The sequence below is a fragment of the Eucyclogobius newberryi genome, unplaced genomic scaffold, assembly GCF_026437365.1.
Source record: "Eucyclogobius newberryi isolate DKJ021-1_F unplaced genomic scaffold, fEucNew1.0.hap1 SCAF_22, whole genome shotgun sequence".
NCBI classification, from domain to species: Eukaryota; Metazoa; Chordata; class Actinopteri; order Gobiiformes; family Gobiidae; genus Eucyclogobius; species Eucyclogobius newberryi.
The window spans coordinates 17,836,629-17,851,307 of NW_027315857.1; the positions used below are offsets into that span (position 1 = coordinate 17,836,629).

General features: G+C 41.1%; 1 protein-coding gene across 1 annotated transcript in view; it reads right to left on the reverse strand.

Moving 5' to 3' along the window:
• LOC140371792 (mitogen-activated protein kinase kinase kinase 11) overlaps positions 1–14,181 on the reverse strand; it is a 64,373-nt gene extending 50,192 nt beyond the window's left edge. Inside the window, exon 1 of the mRNA XM_072459001.1 lies at positions 13,302–14,181. Within this exon, the coding sequence (XP_072315102.1) occupies positions 13,302–14,052 (751 nt within the window). The 5' untranslated portion in view covers positions 14,053–14,181. The remainder of the gene's footprint in view (positions 1–13,301) is intronic.
• Between the last annotated feature and the right edge of the window lie 498 nt (positions 14,182–14,679).

A 14,679-nucleotide genomic window follows, 5' to 3' on the forward strand; every position in this document is an offset into this window, starting at 1 on the left:
GAGGTCCACATTGTACAGCTGCAGAACATTTTCATTTTACAGGAAGAAACTGTAAAAAAAAAAAAAAAGTCCGGTGCAAAGGAAAGGAACGTGGCTTAGATATCCACTCAACCACCACGCTGCACCGCGCGCTATAACCGACAATGCTGTTACCTCGACAACAACACATGTTTATCTGTCTGGAACGGCTCTTGCTGAACGCGATCGGGAGAGCGTTCAGATGAATACTTATTGGACTGACTGGACAAAGAAATCATACCTTTGTTCGATACAGTTGAGAGAAAAGCACAAACATCTTTCCTGCACAAAGCGCCTCGCTGTATTTCACGGCTACGTTTGATTGTTCTCCACACAAATCATTTTAAAGCTGCACTGTGTGACTTTCCGCTTGCCTTCATGACGAGGCTTTGAAACTTAAATGTATTGTCTGTATTTTATTATGTGCCTTTCTAATATACCTTTGCCACCCCTCCATAGACCTTGACCTGTGCCTTGGCTGTGGTGTCAGCTGCTTGTTACCATAGAGATACATACTGTGGGTCATTCAAAGGCAAACCAATAAGATCTTAACTGAGCCAAGCAGATGGCAGACCCTCCACCAAGAAGTTACATATTGAACGTTTAAGTCAGGCATGTCCAAACTACGGCCTGGGGGCCAAATGCGGCCCTCAGACTAATTTTTGTTGGCCCTCCGGCTTCCTGCTAAGTTGGTCCAAACATCAAAAACTGGTCAAATTTACTGTAAAATAGGAAAAATTCAAGCATTTTGATATTATACCAACCTAATATTATTGTTCCAAGTATTATTAAAGGTGTGGAGGCATCAAAACAATGTAAAATGCTACATTTTTAATGATTCACTTTGTTATTTGACAAATTCGACATTGTCAGGTTGTCTGTGGCTCTATGCTCCGTGTAAGTTTCAAAATGCGGCCCTCAGTGAAAAAAGTTTGGTTTAAGTGATACTGCTGAAGAAGAGGAACATCATCAAACGCAACTTTACTGTAAAACGAGTGACAACATACAGCGTAACCAAAGCAACGAGACCTGCCAATGTGAGAGAGTGGACTTTAACATGCCGCCTCTGCGTGTCCCCTCCCAGCTCCGGTAGGCCAGGGCAGAATTTGGGCCGGGGGCGGGGGCTTTCCCAGGAAGAACAGGAGCTTTGTCCCCAGAGGCTGTCAGACAGTGTGGCCACCTCTGACCAGGCCGGGGAGGGAGGGCCAGATACAGCCGTGATATGAGACAGAGAGAGGTCCTCACAGGCCCAAAACTGGACCGAGGGTTTGGTCTGGAGTGAGAGAGCGTGGGGGGCGAACAGAGAGGTCAGGGAGTTTACACACAGCCACTACAATTAGAACGTCACAGCAGTAGGGATATGGATATAGATATAGATATAGATATAGATATAGATATAGATATAGATATAGATATAGATATAGATATAGATATATATATATATATATATATATATATATATCTATCTATATCTATATCTATATCTATATCTATATCTATATGACAGAAATTTACTGTCAGTATTTGTCGAAAGTTAAAATCGCTGCTTGTTACAAATAGTTTTTTGACAGCCAACTTTAATTTGATGTGAATGCTGCATCTGTTGTACCTTTAGAGGAACTGTTTTTAGTTAGTCCTGTTAGTTCTTCAATTCTGTGTAATTTTGATCAGTCTTTTAGTCTTAATTCTATTGTTAAAATACATTTGAAAATCGCAGCAGCAGAGACTTGGCTTCCTTCTGTAATACACAGATTGTGTGAAGAATAAGTGGGATTCTTATCTTTGCCATATTCTATGAAGAAAGTTGTATTTACTGCCCTCAGGTCATTGCAATGTTGTTCCTTATTCTAAAACAAATACACATCTTTTGTCCCAACCATTTTGTTCCTTTACATTTAAGTGATAATATAGCTGTATTGTATTTTATTGGGTGATTTTCTTACCATTGATTGATTTTCGCTCCATTATGGGTCAAGCACATATCTTTGTATGTTTGGTTGTTCCTTATGTTCTTTTTTACAGCTTGAACTGGTGAACTTTCCACAAGTAATAAAGTTTTCTGAATTTAAATCTCGTCAACATGCTGATAAAAACTAATTTTACTTTTGCTTGATCCAATGATCATTTTGTGAATAAATGTTGTCACTTCTGATTTAGGCGTTGAATGTGGGACGGCCTTAAAATCAACTACCGTAGAACAAAAAGGGCACTCTCAGTCCTGACATTGATCAGATCTTATCAATATTAACAGTGTCAAGTCCTCTTTAACAATTCTCTTATTGCTAATAAAAACATAACATGTCTTTATAAAACATTAACTAGGGCATAATAAAAAAAGAATATTTTGAAGCTCCATTATGATTAGAACTATAATGTAAAATAATGTTAAACTGTGTTTGAAACTCAATTTGAGATGTTTCTATGTCACAATAAACAGGCAAACGTTTCAAAACAGGTGAAGGGATTTTCTGCTCTTTCATGCAATAGAAAAACAGAATAGTAGAGACTCAAAATAATTAAGATTAAAGTGCTTAAAAACTTATTTCTTCATGTTGTCTGCTGCAGAAGCTTATCATTTGATATATTGTGACTTATTGTGAGACTTGAAATGATATCACAATATTTAAGCTATTGTTACAGCCCCGTCTATTTTTTAACATTTCATTTTTAAAACATTGTTAAAGCTCAACATGTTGGGATACTGTTGAAACCTTAAAGACGGGCATTAAAAGTCACCAAACATCCTGGTGAAGAAAATCTGGACTAAAGAAATCCCTCTTTCCCACAATCAGCACATTAGCTAATCATTGTTGTTGCACAGAGAGGCTCCACCTGAGGCTTAGCGCTGTCAAGGGGGTTATAAATGATCGGCTGTGTAAAGCACCCACAATGCACCAAGGTCACACATTAACCGCCTCCAGCGCTCGCCTGTTGAAACGTAACCTTCTTCATCCCTCGGACCCATGAGCCTGAGACACTGATGATGGAGCTGCCATGCAAAACTCAGCCTGTGGACATCAGACTGAGCAGAGGACACAGTCAGCTGCCAGCAGAGTGGACAATACACACAAACCTACATCATCTCTTTAATACCGACTTGTCAAAGGCACAGCTTTGGACCCAAAAGTCAGATCTTTAACAAAATAAGGCCAGGGATGTGTATATATATATCTATTTTAGATCTATGAACGCTGGTGTATGAATGAGTGCGTGTTTGGGAGTATGAATGAGGGACAACGGATGCAAATTAGCCCATGTGTATCATGTATGTTCATTACTATGCAAAAAATTAAAAAATGCTACTGAAAATACAAAATTTGAACATTGAGTATATCAATCATAGTAAAAAATGCTTCAAAAGGAGACGATATAAAAATAATATGTTGTATATGTTCAAATAAGGGTAATAACATGATATTTACCAACATTTCACACGTGTCTGATCATTAATACGTTCAAACACATGTTCTAACACATGTTAAATGAATACCAAGACAAACACAACATTGGAACTTATGTTTGTGAATTCTGTTCATTGACAATGGCAATAAACCTTTTCTGATTATTGGAATACTAAAAACATATTTAGGTTTCATTTTTGTCAATATTGCCCAACAAAAAAATTTAAAAATAAAAATAACTTGAGTAACTAATCCAACTAAACCAACCGACATAAAAAATATAACTAACTCATTAAAATAATACATTTGAATAATAAATAAATAATCAAATAGTGGGCCAACAACTTCCACTGTGCAATCAAGATCAGGGGGAATATGCTATGAAATTATCAATTATCGCCACATTTTGGCATCACTCTGAAACAAATATCAACAACAACAATATTGACTGTTGATATTCACTTTTATATTAATTGTGTTACTCTGTTACAATATTTAGTGTAGTTTTTGTGATAATGACAACGGACCGGACAACAGGGAGAGATGGACCACAAATGGCCCTGGGGCCACAAATTTGAAACCATTTATCTAAACTATGACTGTCAGCAAATATTCATATATCAGTATATTATTAATGAGCAAATGTATTTAAAATGTAATAAAATAATGTGATTGGACAGAATTTAACTTACTTTTGTTGTTTTTTATTCTCTTTTTATGTTAACTGCCGTGCCATGTGAATTACTATTTAGGCTTTAGAAAAATTTAGCTACAAATCACACAAAAACAATTAAAAAAAACAACCATTATTTACTGAAATATGGACTTTAGATTTGTCAGAGCTCTTCAGTGATTTCACTCACACCAGGAAAGTTCCTCCAGACGATTATCAAACCAGAACTAACGACCAGAGGGCAAGATCCAACCACTTAACCCAATTACAAAACAGGGATAAACCCAAGCAACCGCAACCAAGCCTTACCAGAACGCTTTAGTTAGCAATTTAAAAGATTAGCAACTTTACCAATCATTTAAGTTACCATTTATAAGCAAATGTATAACTTACAACTTTTAACCACATTTAACAAGGCGTAATAAACAGTTTCATTATAACTTTACTTTATGATACACAAAGTAAAGTTATAATATTCAGAATGAGTAGAAGCTTAATAATGAGAAAATGTGTAATTAGAAAAGTGAGTTTACACTACAGTTACAAAAATAGTTAAATATATTAGTAAAGGAGCTGAAAACAAAATAATTAAATAAACTAAACAAATAAACTAATAATTTGCAGGGCAATCTTTTAAACAAGGGGATGAAGTAATATTTCTGTTCTTTTGTGGTTAATTTTACCATTCATTCGCGTTTGTCCTGAACCTGAACCCTAAATAAAGACATTTTAGCCCATTTCTAATGGAATGGAAGACTATCATTTTATTGTCCTCTTCTGGATAATCCAAAAAGAATCGCAAGATATGAATTTTTGTCAATATTGCCAATCCTTCATTTTAAGTGTCATTTAATAATTTATTCAAACAGTTAGATTTAAGTGTATTTTTGAAGACTTCTTTCTTGATTTCTGACAGCATATTTGTATTCTTCTGTAAAACTTAAACTTTGTGTTGCAACTTTGAAATGTGCCCATTGTAGGGAGGATTAATAATAATTATGCAAATAAATCTGCAGTAAAAAAACTTTTTCTGATAGGATTAAACTTGGGCACTTAGAACCCGTACTGGATTAACACAAATCTACTTTTAAACACTAGATTATAAATATATCACAGCATTAGCAGAAACCTTAGGCCTTTTTATAAATATGACCCAATATGCAGGGTTCATCTTGCCCAAAACCCATATTTTATTTCTTAGCCAATGAAAAGTCTAGTAAATACTTTACTTACAAAGCAGGGACGTCATTAGACGCGGGCAAAAGGCCAAACCAAACAGTGACAGTGACACAGAGACGGGAAACAACAACAGGAGGTCTCACTCGGATTGAGTTCTGGAAACCACTCAACTTCCTGTCACCTCCAACCCTTCTGATGCTGACATGCTAATGTATGGCCATTTAAATAGAAATTAATATGATACCGTTAGCCACAAAACCTTAATTTCTACTAGGTGCTAAATTGCTAATATGGTTTGAAGCCTTAGCAATTTGATTTTATTCAATAATGAGATTGTAGGTGTTCAACACTTAAAAAAGTCACTACGTCCGCTGTTAGCGCTGATTTGACAACATTACTATCCCCTTTGACCTCAGCTGAGCCATCTGAATATTTCACAAAAGTTAAACATATGTTGATGGTAGTAACAGTATACATTAATCGTTTTTTTGGTGTATAGAGCTTGGGATTGCAATTAGCCTAATGTTAATCCATTAGGCAAGATTTTAAGATGTTAAATACAGAACTGATCATGCATTCAAAAGTGCTCTGATCGTGTGATGGATAGCATTCAATCTTACTGGCATGTGTGCGTCGATACACAGAAAACACCTGAGGCTAACTTGCGGTGGCTTTGTTTTGCTAGGCCGGTTGTCTCAGCGTATATACCGTAAGACGCCATCACAGGAAACACTGCTTTTTGCCATCTTGGGTTCATCCGAGTGTGATGCCTGTGAAGCCTATATTACGCTCTACACTTTGTATTGGAGAAGTAACAAATAAATAAATGAATTTACATTCGAATCTATCACACATGACAATAATATTCACTGTCAACTGAACCTACGGGTTATTACATAGTCTGTGTATATCACCACATGAGTGCAAAGCATTCCCATTCATTTAATATGGAACAGATGCTTCATTAATAAACAATGTGACCCTGAATATGCATTTTCCATATTAAGTGCTGGGCTAGTCTATTTAATTGTACTGTATATTGCATTGAGCACTCTATGCGACGGTCAGTGCTTTTAGCCGGACACTCTGCAGCTGCTTTGACAGCGCTGGAAGTGTGTTTACGTGTTCAGACGTCCATTACGAGCACGTTTTACTTTGAGCCCTAAGTATGAAGCAAATATTGTTAGCAGTTCCAGCGTGTTATCCAAAGTGGTTGGATAGAGGGTATTAATCTGTACCATCCCCAAATGAATCTTCCTGGAACTGGCAACGCTATATATTATAACCATCTCAATCTGAAGCTATCAGAGTTGTTTCGCTCTTTTATTTGAAAGTAGTAATAATAAATAATGTGTTACACTTGCGTTTCACAGGCTTTACAAACCTTCTCAAAGTGCAACATTATGGCTTTTCAACACCCATTATGTGCACAACGCGTCACCACTTCGCACAAAACAGGTCTAAAACCGATAAGCAAGAGGAAATCGTTTTTTTAATATTGATAGATGGGTGAATAGGCCCACACTACATTGTACATTCACATTCTGATATGGCTGGGGCAGACTGATGGAAGCAAGGCTGCCAGTCTGTGCCATCAGCCCCTCCGACCAGTGCTAGTCACTCACACGTCACATTTGAACATCAACATCCTCGAAAACCAGGGAATGCGCTATTAGCATGCTTGTTGTTTGCTTTACCGTGATGGCAAAACTCGCTCTGGCCTCTCCAAATAGTGAAAAACACTTGTTACGGTGAATAATTTAAATGGTCAGAATAAGAATACAAGAACGTGAGCAACAACTTAGAGGAACAGCTTAAAATGAACATTATAATATTGCCAGCTCCGAAGCTAAACTAAACGCATTGTTTTGTCGCGAGAGCGCGCAAAGGGCCATTGTTCTGTTGGATTGCAGCCACTTTTTAAATCTTAATCTTCTAAGAGTAATGATGGCACTAAAGACCATTCCATAGACCATTTTAGACCCAGGTTATAAACTCCACCAATATACACCAGCCAAACCTACCGGTAACATTTTAAGTCTTTCTATTGATATCCAGCTCCTTCAGCAATTTCTATTTAAGCTTACTCAAACAACCTTTCCTTTACACAAACGTCCCATGTGCCAATAAAACGCGGGCACACACACAGCACCAATGCACCTAACTATATTTAAATGGTATTTTTATCTCCTCTTGTTATTGCGCGTCCCCCGTATCTCTAAACCTACATGTGTCCTCCCGATAGCTCAATGCGGGCCTTATCTCCACCACAATGCGCTGTATGTTTAAATGGCCCATACATACTTAGACACAGACCCGCATTACATATGGAGAGAGGGGATGTTTGGAGTGGATCCGGGGGTTAGAATGAAAACAAGCTCGCCGCTCCGGAACCTGCTGTTTGGGCCCTGCGAGCGGACGGACATGGGTGCGCGGTGCAGAAGAGTAACACTGTCGAAACATTCATAGCAAAGCAAGACATGTGGAGAGAGGTCTATGGTATGGATCGTACGGGAGGCTGACAGACAAATGTATTCGTGGAGACGGGACGAGATCGTGCTGGATTAAAAATTGCCATGAGATGTGCGTTTATTTCCCCGTCTTTACGTGAAAGGGTTCAGTCGCGTATCTTTGAGAGCTGTAGTTGTGTCGCATAGAGACAATATGGAGCTCCACTTCCTGCTCCATTCATGCCTCATGAGGAAGTGTCGGCGTGATCCCCCATTGGTCCACTTATGAGGAAGTAGCCGAGTCTCGCTAAAATAAATCAATAATTAGTTAACGCAGAGTGGAGAGCGAGTTACAGATGGATAATCACAGGCAGCGTGTGAGGAGCTTGACGTACTGCGTAAATTGTTTAATACCTGGGGACATCTACCGGTATGTTTAATGCTTCTGTCGCTAATGCTAATGTAATGTAATCAATCATGTTAAAATGACACCAAAAACTGAACTTACCCCGTACAAAAACACTCCACTTTGCATTCTGTGTTCTTATAAAGTTTATCTGTTTTATATTTAAGTTAATGTATGTTAGCCTTTAGCTTTGACACAAGAACACTGACTTTTATAAACACATAAGGTTTCCTCCAGTAATATATTTACATGGTACGTAACAGTCTTAACATTCTGCCAGTGATTATACGTCTGTAACTCGCTCTCTGCTGTGCGATCCTTTTTATTTTGATTTATTTGAGCAAGACTCTTCTATTTCCCACAGAGAATGAATGGAACTGAAGATCTGCACTTTTACGCAAACGGAACTAGCGGGGCCTATTGTGAAAAGGGCCTGTATTTCTGAGCAAAAATGATAAAAAAAAAAACTTAATCTTAGGTTATTTCTATTCTTTTATATGAACACATTAAAATAAATACACAATATAAACATTAAAGCCCAAGTACAGATATACTGCATTGTAAAAGCAGCTCTTAAGGTGAAAATGAGACCGCTGCGTGTGTTCTGCATCTAATTATAAAGGTTGGTGAGATGGAGGGAGTTTAAATTTGAATGGTCGAAATTGCCAAATTACAAGAAATAATATACGCTGTAGGGAACTAAATATTCTGTCACACTGTCTTTGTAACATCAACCAACCAAATAGCTTATGTCAGGAGCAGGGGCAACATCTGGGGCCCCTAGAGCCAGGATGCTGATCAGGAGTACCAAGCTGGAGACATTTCAGGAGGAAACCAGATTGGTACAGGAAGAACTCCCCATATGGTCAGAGAATTAGACCAGGGACCTTATTGTTGTAAGGTGATCTTTGCGATCTCGTAAAGTAGGCTATTCTCTCGTCTCGGTGTATACCACTTATTCAGAATGTAGCCTAGCATTATGTAACGTGCTAATTACCCGTGCAACTGATAGACGACACAGCACTGTGCCATTTAAAACCGTGGGCGGTGACAAGCTAGGCTAACGGCTATAATCAAGTATAATTCTGATAATGTGAGCCAAAGTTAGCGCCAGCCCCTTAGCAGAGCAGACAGAGGCAAAGGTCTGTTAGCTAACATTGTTTACTGTGTGAGGAATTCCAGTTATGACCCCTGCCTTGCCCCCGGCCCCCCTGCGCTGTACTTTCATCAATGATCCTGTGTAATCAGCATCTTCTGAAGCGCCACGTTAGCTGCACATGCTAACCCCACGCTAATGTTTACAGGCCTGGAGGGAAGATGGTCTAGGTCATTGGGTTGAGATCTATAAAAAGTTCATTATTAGCTTATTATATTCCACATACTTTTCAATTTACCATTTGATCACATCTCAATTTTGTGATTTAGCCTACAGATGATAGCATTTTGCCTTAACTTCTTTATCTTAGATCCATCTTTATCTTCTTCTACACTAAACTCAATGACCTTATTCCTACTGCGCTGCGACGCAAACCGCCAAAAAGAAGAACAAAAGTCAGGTTTGGAGGAACTGCATTGTCTTTGTACAGCTTTAGCGCACGCAGCGTTCTCTTTTCCGAACACTTGAATGTGTTGTGCGGCTTATGAGACGTGCAGGGACAGGCCGGGGACACAGATTTGAAAAGGGAATTAAAAAACAGCCGTCCGGAGGAGGAGACGGGAGCGAGATACCATCAGCTCCGAGCAGACAGGGCTTGATTGTGTTCCTACGGCTTGAAGTAGATTTTTTTTTTTTTTTTTTTTTTGAGTTGGGATGAATAAGATAAGATAAGATAATCCTTTATTGTCCCACATGGGGAAATTCCATGGCTTATGGGTCAAGATTGAACAAGTATTTCAAACAACAAAATAATGACGGTAGTAGTAGCCGCCTGATTGTTAGCAAGAAAGCCGGGCGATGCTAACATGTACGCTATTTCCACAGCGGTTTGTCAGTTAGCATCATCAACCGCCTCATTGCACAACAAGCGAAATTCTGAACAACAACAAAAACACAGAAAAAAACTGCAGTTCTTATTGCTAACAGTTTTAGCATCTATATGTTGTGTCATGGTTACAGTTGGCAATCGAGGGAACGTCCACCGAGGTTCGATTACCACGTTGGGGTAAACAAACTAATCATTTTAAAGTGTTAAGTGTTCAACTGCTCAAATACTTCCTTTAAGATATATATTGTACCAAAAACAGACAAACAAAGACAAAGAAGAACAAGAGGTCCAACTTATAAATATCCAAAAATGCTGCGTGCAAAATGTGACTGATATGCTAGCGCAGCCTGCTGTATTTTATATGTACAACAAAGTATTCACTTGTCTGGGGTCCATCAATTACAGTTGTGACTCAACTTGAATCAGTCGTGCTTAAAATACACATAATACTCAGAGTACTTTTGGCTACTGTGGCGTATTACCACCAAGGCAGAGTGAGTAACAATTATAACCACACAGACTCCAAACTGGGTTCTAGAAGAGGTGGGCGGACAATAATGACAAAAAATATATATATTTATCTTAATTACAATAGTCAGATGATTATTGCAATCCAAATGATGCCTGTAAATAGTTGATGTATAAAATTAAAACATGATCAGACTGTAAAATTAACCAAAAAAGGGCAAAAATATCACAATATTCTCATTCAAAAAATATTATGGGGCAATTTTGTTATAGTTTTATTTTCAAAATGCTTGATTTGTAACATTTTTGCAGTTCTTACTATAGACAATATACTAAAATCTCCAAAACAACAAATGTGATATTATCCATTTTGCGATATACAGGATCCTGAATGAAGTAAGAAATAAAAGGATATCGTTTAAAAATCTTTTGCATCAGACAGTTCACCCATCGAACGCAAAACGGAAAAAAACACAGAAATATTCTTAAAATCGATTACTTTTCACACAGCGACAGTGTAAAAAGTCCATTCTGCCGAGGTACTTGAGAGCATATCAAACGCCATATTTGAAAGTATAAACCGCTGAGCACTCCCTCGCCCTCGCTCGCCCTGGCTCCTGGCCCCGATGGACTTTTCCTCCTGCGTCAGTGGCGTCGCGGGGCCCTCTCGCAGACACATCCACTCCAGTCCTATCATTACGGCGCAGCTGAATGCCTCGTACGCTAACACAATGCCCTTTTCCTCTTCGCCATCCTCAAACTCTACTCTGTTATTACCATTCTTCTGATGCGGGACATGCTCTGTGCCCGCCCGGCCTCCGTGTGTTGTGGTCCCGGGGGGCCCGAAATAGAACGGTCCTTTGGTGGTTTACTCGCCTCACGATGGACGCTTCTGAGAATACGGGGCGATACGACGCGGTTCCTCCCGGCGCTAACGGTTTGAAGCGTGTTCAGCGTATAAACGACAAAAAAATCCGTCAGCCGTACAGTATCACAAATACTCTCCCCCGTTTTACTTTTCGACACGGTGAATGGAGGAAGTGAGACCTCGGCAGATGCGTTCGAGCGTCTTCTTCGAATGCTAAACACGCCGCACCTGAAAACGCCAAACCGCCAGTCGACCACACACACTTCCACGAACTCTTCAGGCCGTATAATAACTCGTATGGCTTTGCCCGAGAATTTGCTGAGGGCCGATTTCCCACACTAATGACCTGCGGGGTTAATAATTCCCCTCTCCCTCTCCTTTGTCCCAGATCTGGCCTGCTCACAGAGGCAGTCTATGGGTCACGGCACGTCCTGGGAAGTCTGAAGGTTCCTATAGCCACGTTCTGACCGGCCCTGGACGGAAAAGTCAACTAAAACTACCACGAATGGATGAAACGAAAAATATGACAGAGGATATCAACAATACCCTGAAAATATTCCAAATGCAATAATGGTTTGAGGTTACGATATGGACAGTGCAGTTACTAATACTTAAAATAACTTAATATTATTTCAAAATGCTGTCTTTTACTGTCATCTGTATTCCAAATAGAGCCTACACAACGAGGAAGTGAACTGCGATGCGTTTTATACCTGGACGCTTTGCTCAAGATGATAAATTCCTCGCATGATTTACTGCGTCACGAAGAGCTATGAATAATTAAATCAGGAAAGTGAAAGTATATAACGCTCTAGTGAAACGCTTTGAACACGTATTTAGGTGATAAACAACGGAACTGTAAATCCAGGACGCCGCTCGCTGCCAGGTTAAACACCAGCGTCCATTTGTTGTATTTATGAACGGTTCTGTGACGATGCGCGGCTCTGTCACGGTACAGATAACGGCAGAGGACACTCATTATTTGTTATCTCGTCGCCAAAAGAGAAATATAACTGCATTTTAGACCGTCCGTGTATTTCAAAACACCAGTGCCCATTGACTTGCTCTGTCATTACACTCTTCCGCTACGTCTGTGGCCACAGCTGCCCCGAGGCTGACACCAGTGCCTCTCACACCGAGCAACGCGAATCCATTCAAGGTTAAGTGACACGATATGAAGACGGGATAGAGGTTTGGAGGCGAACAGCACTCTAATCGTGATCTGATTTCTGGAGTAAACGGATAATGCCGTGTAAACAGTAAAGATGAGATTGTTCACACACACAGACATTAAGCACAAATGAGAAGAATAATGTGGCAAAGACTGAAATGACACAGATAAGACATAATAACGGACATGTCGAAGGGTGTTTTGGCTGAAATCTGTTATTATTGGGTTATCTGATTACTCTATACATGCGTTCGCGGTGACGTCATACAGCCGGGACTTCCCCATAGCGGCCATTTTAAAAAGGGGCACGCGATATATGAAAACCAACACGACTGCATCCTTTTCTACGGCATAATGAGCTACGAATACTTTGATTCTTTAGACGATAACGGCAAACTAAGGTACACGACAAAGCTCTCATTTTTTGTTCAGTCAACAGAGCGATGTCCTAACAGATTAAGCAGGTTTATGGCATTTTGGCCTCATAGTTCCTGGATTTCCTTTGTAGTAGACGTGCTGTTGTGCCCCTTTCAAAATGGCGGACTCGGTTGCCACTGCACAAGTTCCCGGATGTGCGAACGCATGTGTTGGGTTATCCGATTACTCCATTATCTCATTTCTACTGCCCACGTGAATGCGCAGTATCAACAGTCAAATAAAAATGTTTGAAATCTAGACTTACTGTTATTGGACTTGAGATCCCGATGGATGACCGGCACGATGGCTTCGCTGTGGAGGTAGAGCATCCCGCGGGCGATCTGCACCGCCCAGTTGACCAGCACGTGCGGGGGTATCCGTCTGCCCGCCAGTGCCCGGCTCAGCGCCCCCCCGGAGGCGTACTCCATCACCAGGCACAGGTTGGGCTCCTGTAGACACACCCCCTTGAGCGCGATGATGTTGGGGTGCGTGAGCATGGCGAACAACCTCGCCTCCTGCCGCACGTTCTGGGCCGTCACGCTAATATCCTCGTCGGGGTCTTGCCGGGCAGCTTTCACCGCCACCAGGTCTCCCCTCCACGTACCTCGGTAGACTTTCCCGAACCCGCCGACCCCGATGACCTCTTCCAAGCTCAGCTCCCGAAAATCCACGACGAGGGGTTCGAATTCCGCCGGCCCGAGTTCTCCGACGACGACGGCGCTGCCCGGAAGTTGGCCGTACCCGCTCGGCTTGAAGGACCCATAGTTCGACGGGAAGATCCCCACCTTGTTGTTGACCTTCCCGGCCCACCAGCCCTCGTCCCCCGAGATCTCGGAATCCAAGGAGAGCACTTCCACGAGGTCGCCTTTGCGCAGGGTGAGCTCATCCTTGCAGGACGCCTCGTAGTCGAACAAGGCCGTCCACACCGGGTTGATGAAGTTCCCTTTCGCCGATTGGTCCAAGTTCTTCCAGTTGGACAACGGGCCGCGGCTGAATATGTTCTTCAGGGGCTCCATGGAACCTCGGCGAGACGTTCGGACCGGATGGACTCCCTGATGCTGTCGAAATAAAGTACAAAAAGGCGTACTTTACCGCGCCCGCTCTCCCTTTCCTGTCCGTCTTGATGGTTCATTAGGGAACGATCTCCAGAAAGCTGAACCAAGCGAGACTCCAACTTTTCTTGTCGCATTCAGTCCAATTCGCCGGGCACGCGTCTCGCCACCTTCGAATCCGTCTTGACCGTTTGGCGAAATCCAATCCTTGCGATACTTTGACACAATAGCATTTCTCAACGGGGACTGTCACCTCATGTTGCACAACGTTTGTCCCCCATCCAGAATTCCACCTGCTGCGCGCTGCTCGTTCCAGGACTCTGAAATGAAACGTCTTTTTTTTTGGGAAGGATTACACTGGAACAAGTACACGATCCTTGCGAGTACGTTAAGGTTGCGCGCGTATTTTTAGCCGTTAAGTGCAGTGGCCGTCACAAGCAGGAAGCGCGGACAGGCCAGAGAAGAATGGCAGGAAAGGAGCATTGAGTCCGGGCCAGTGTTGTTTTACGACGGACTCTCGGGAATGACCGCAGCGCTCCACATTTTGCGCGTCGGAAACAAACATTAACAATGCGTTTAGTCGAAAATACT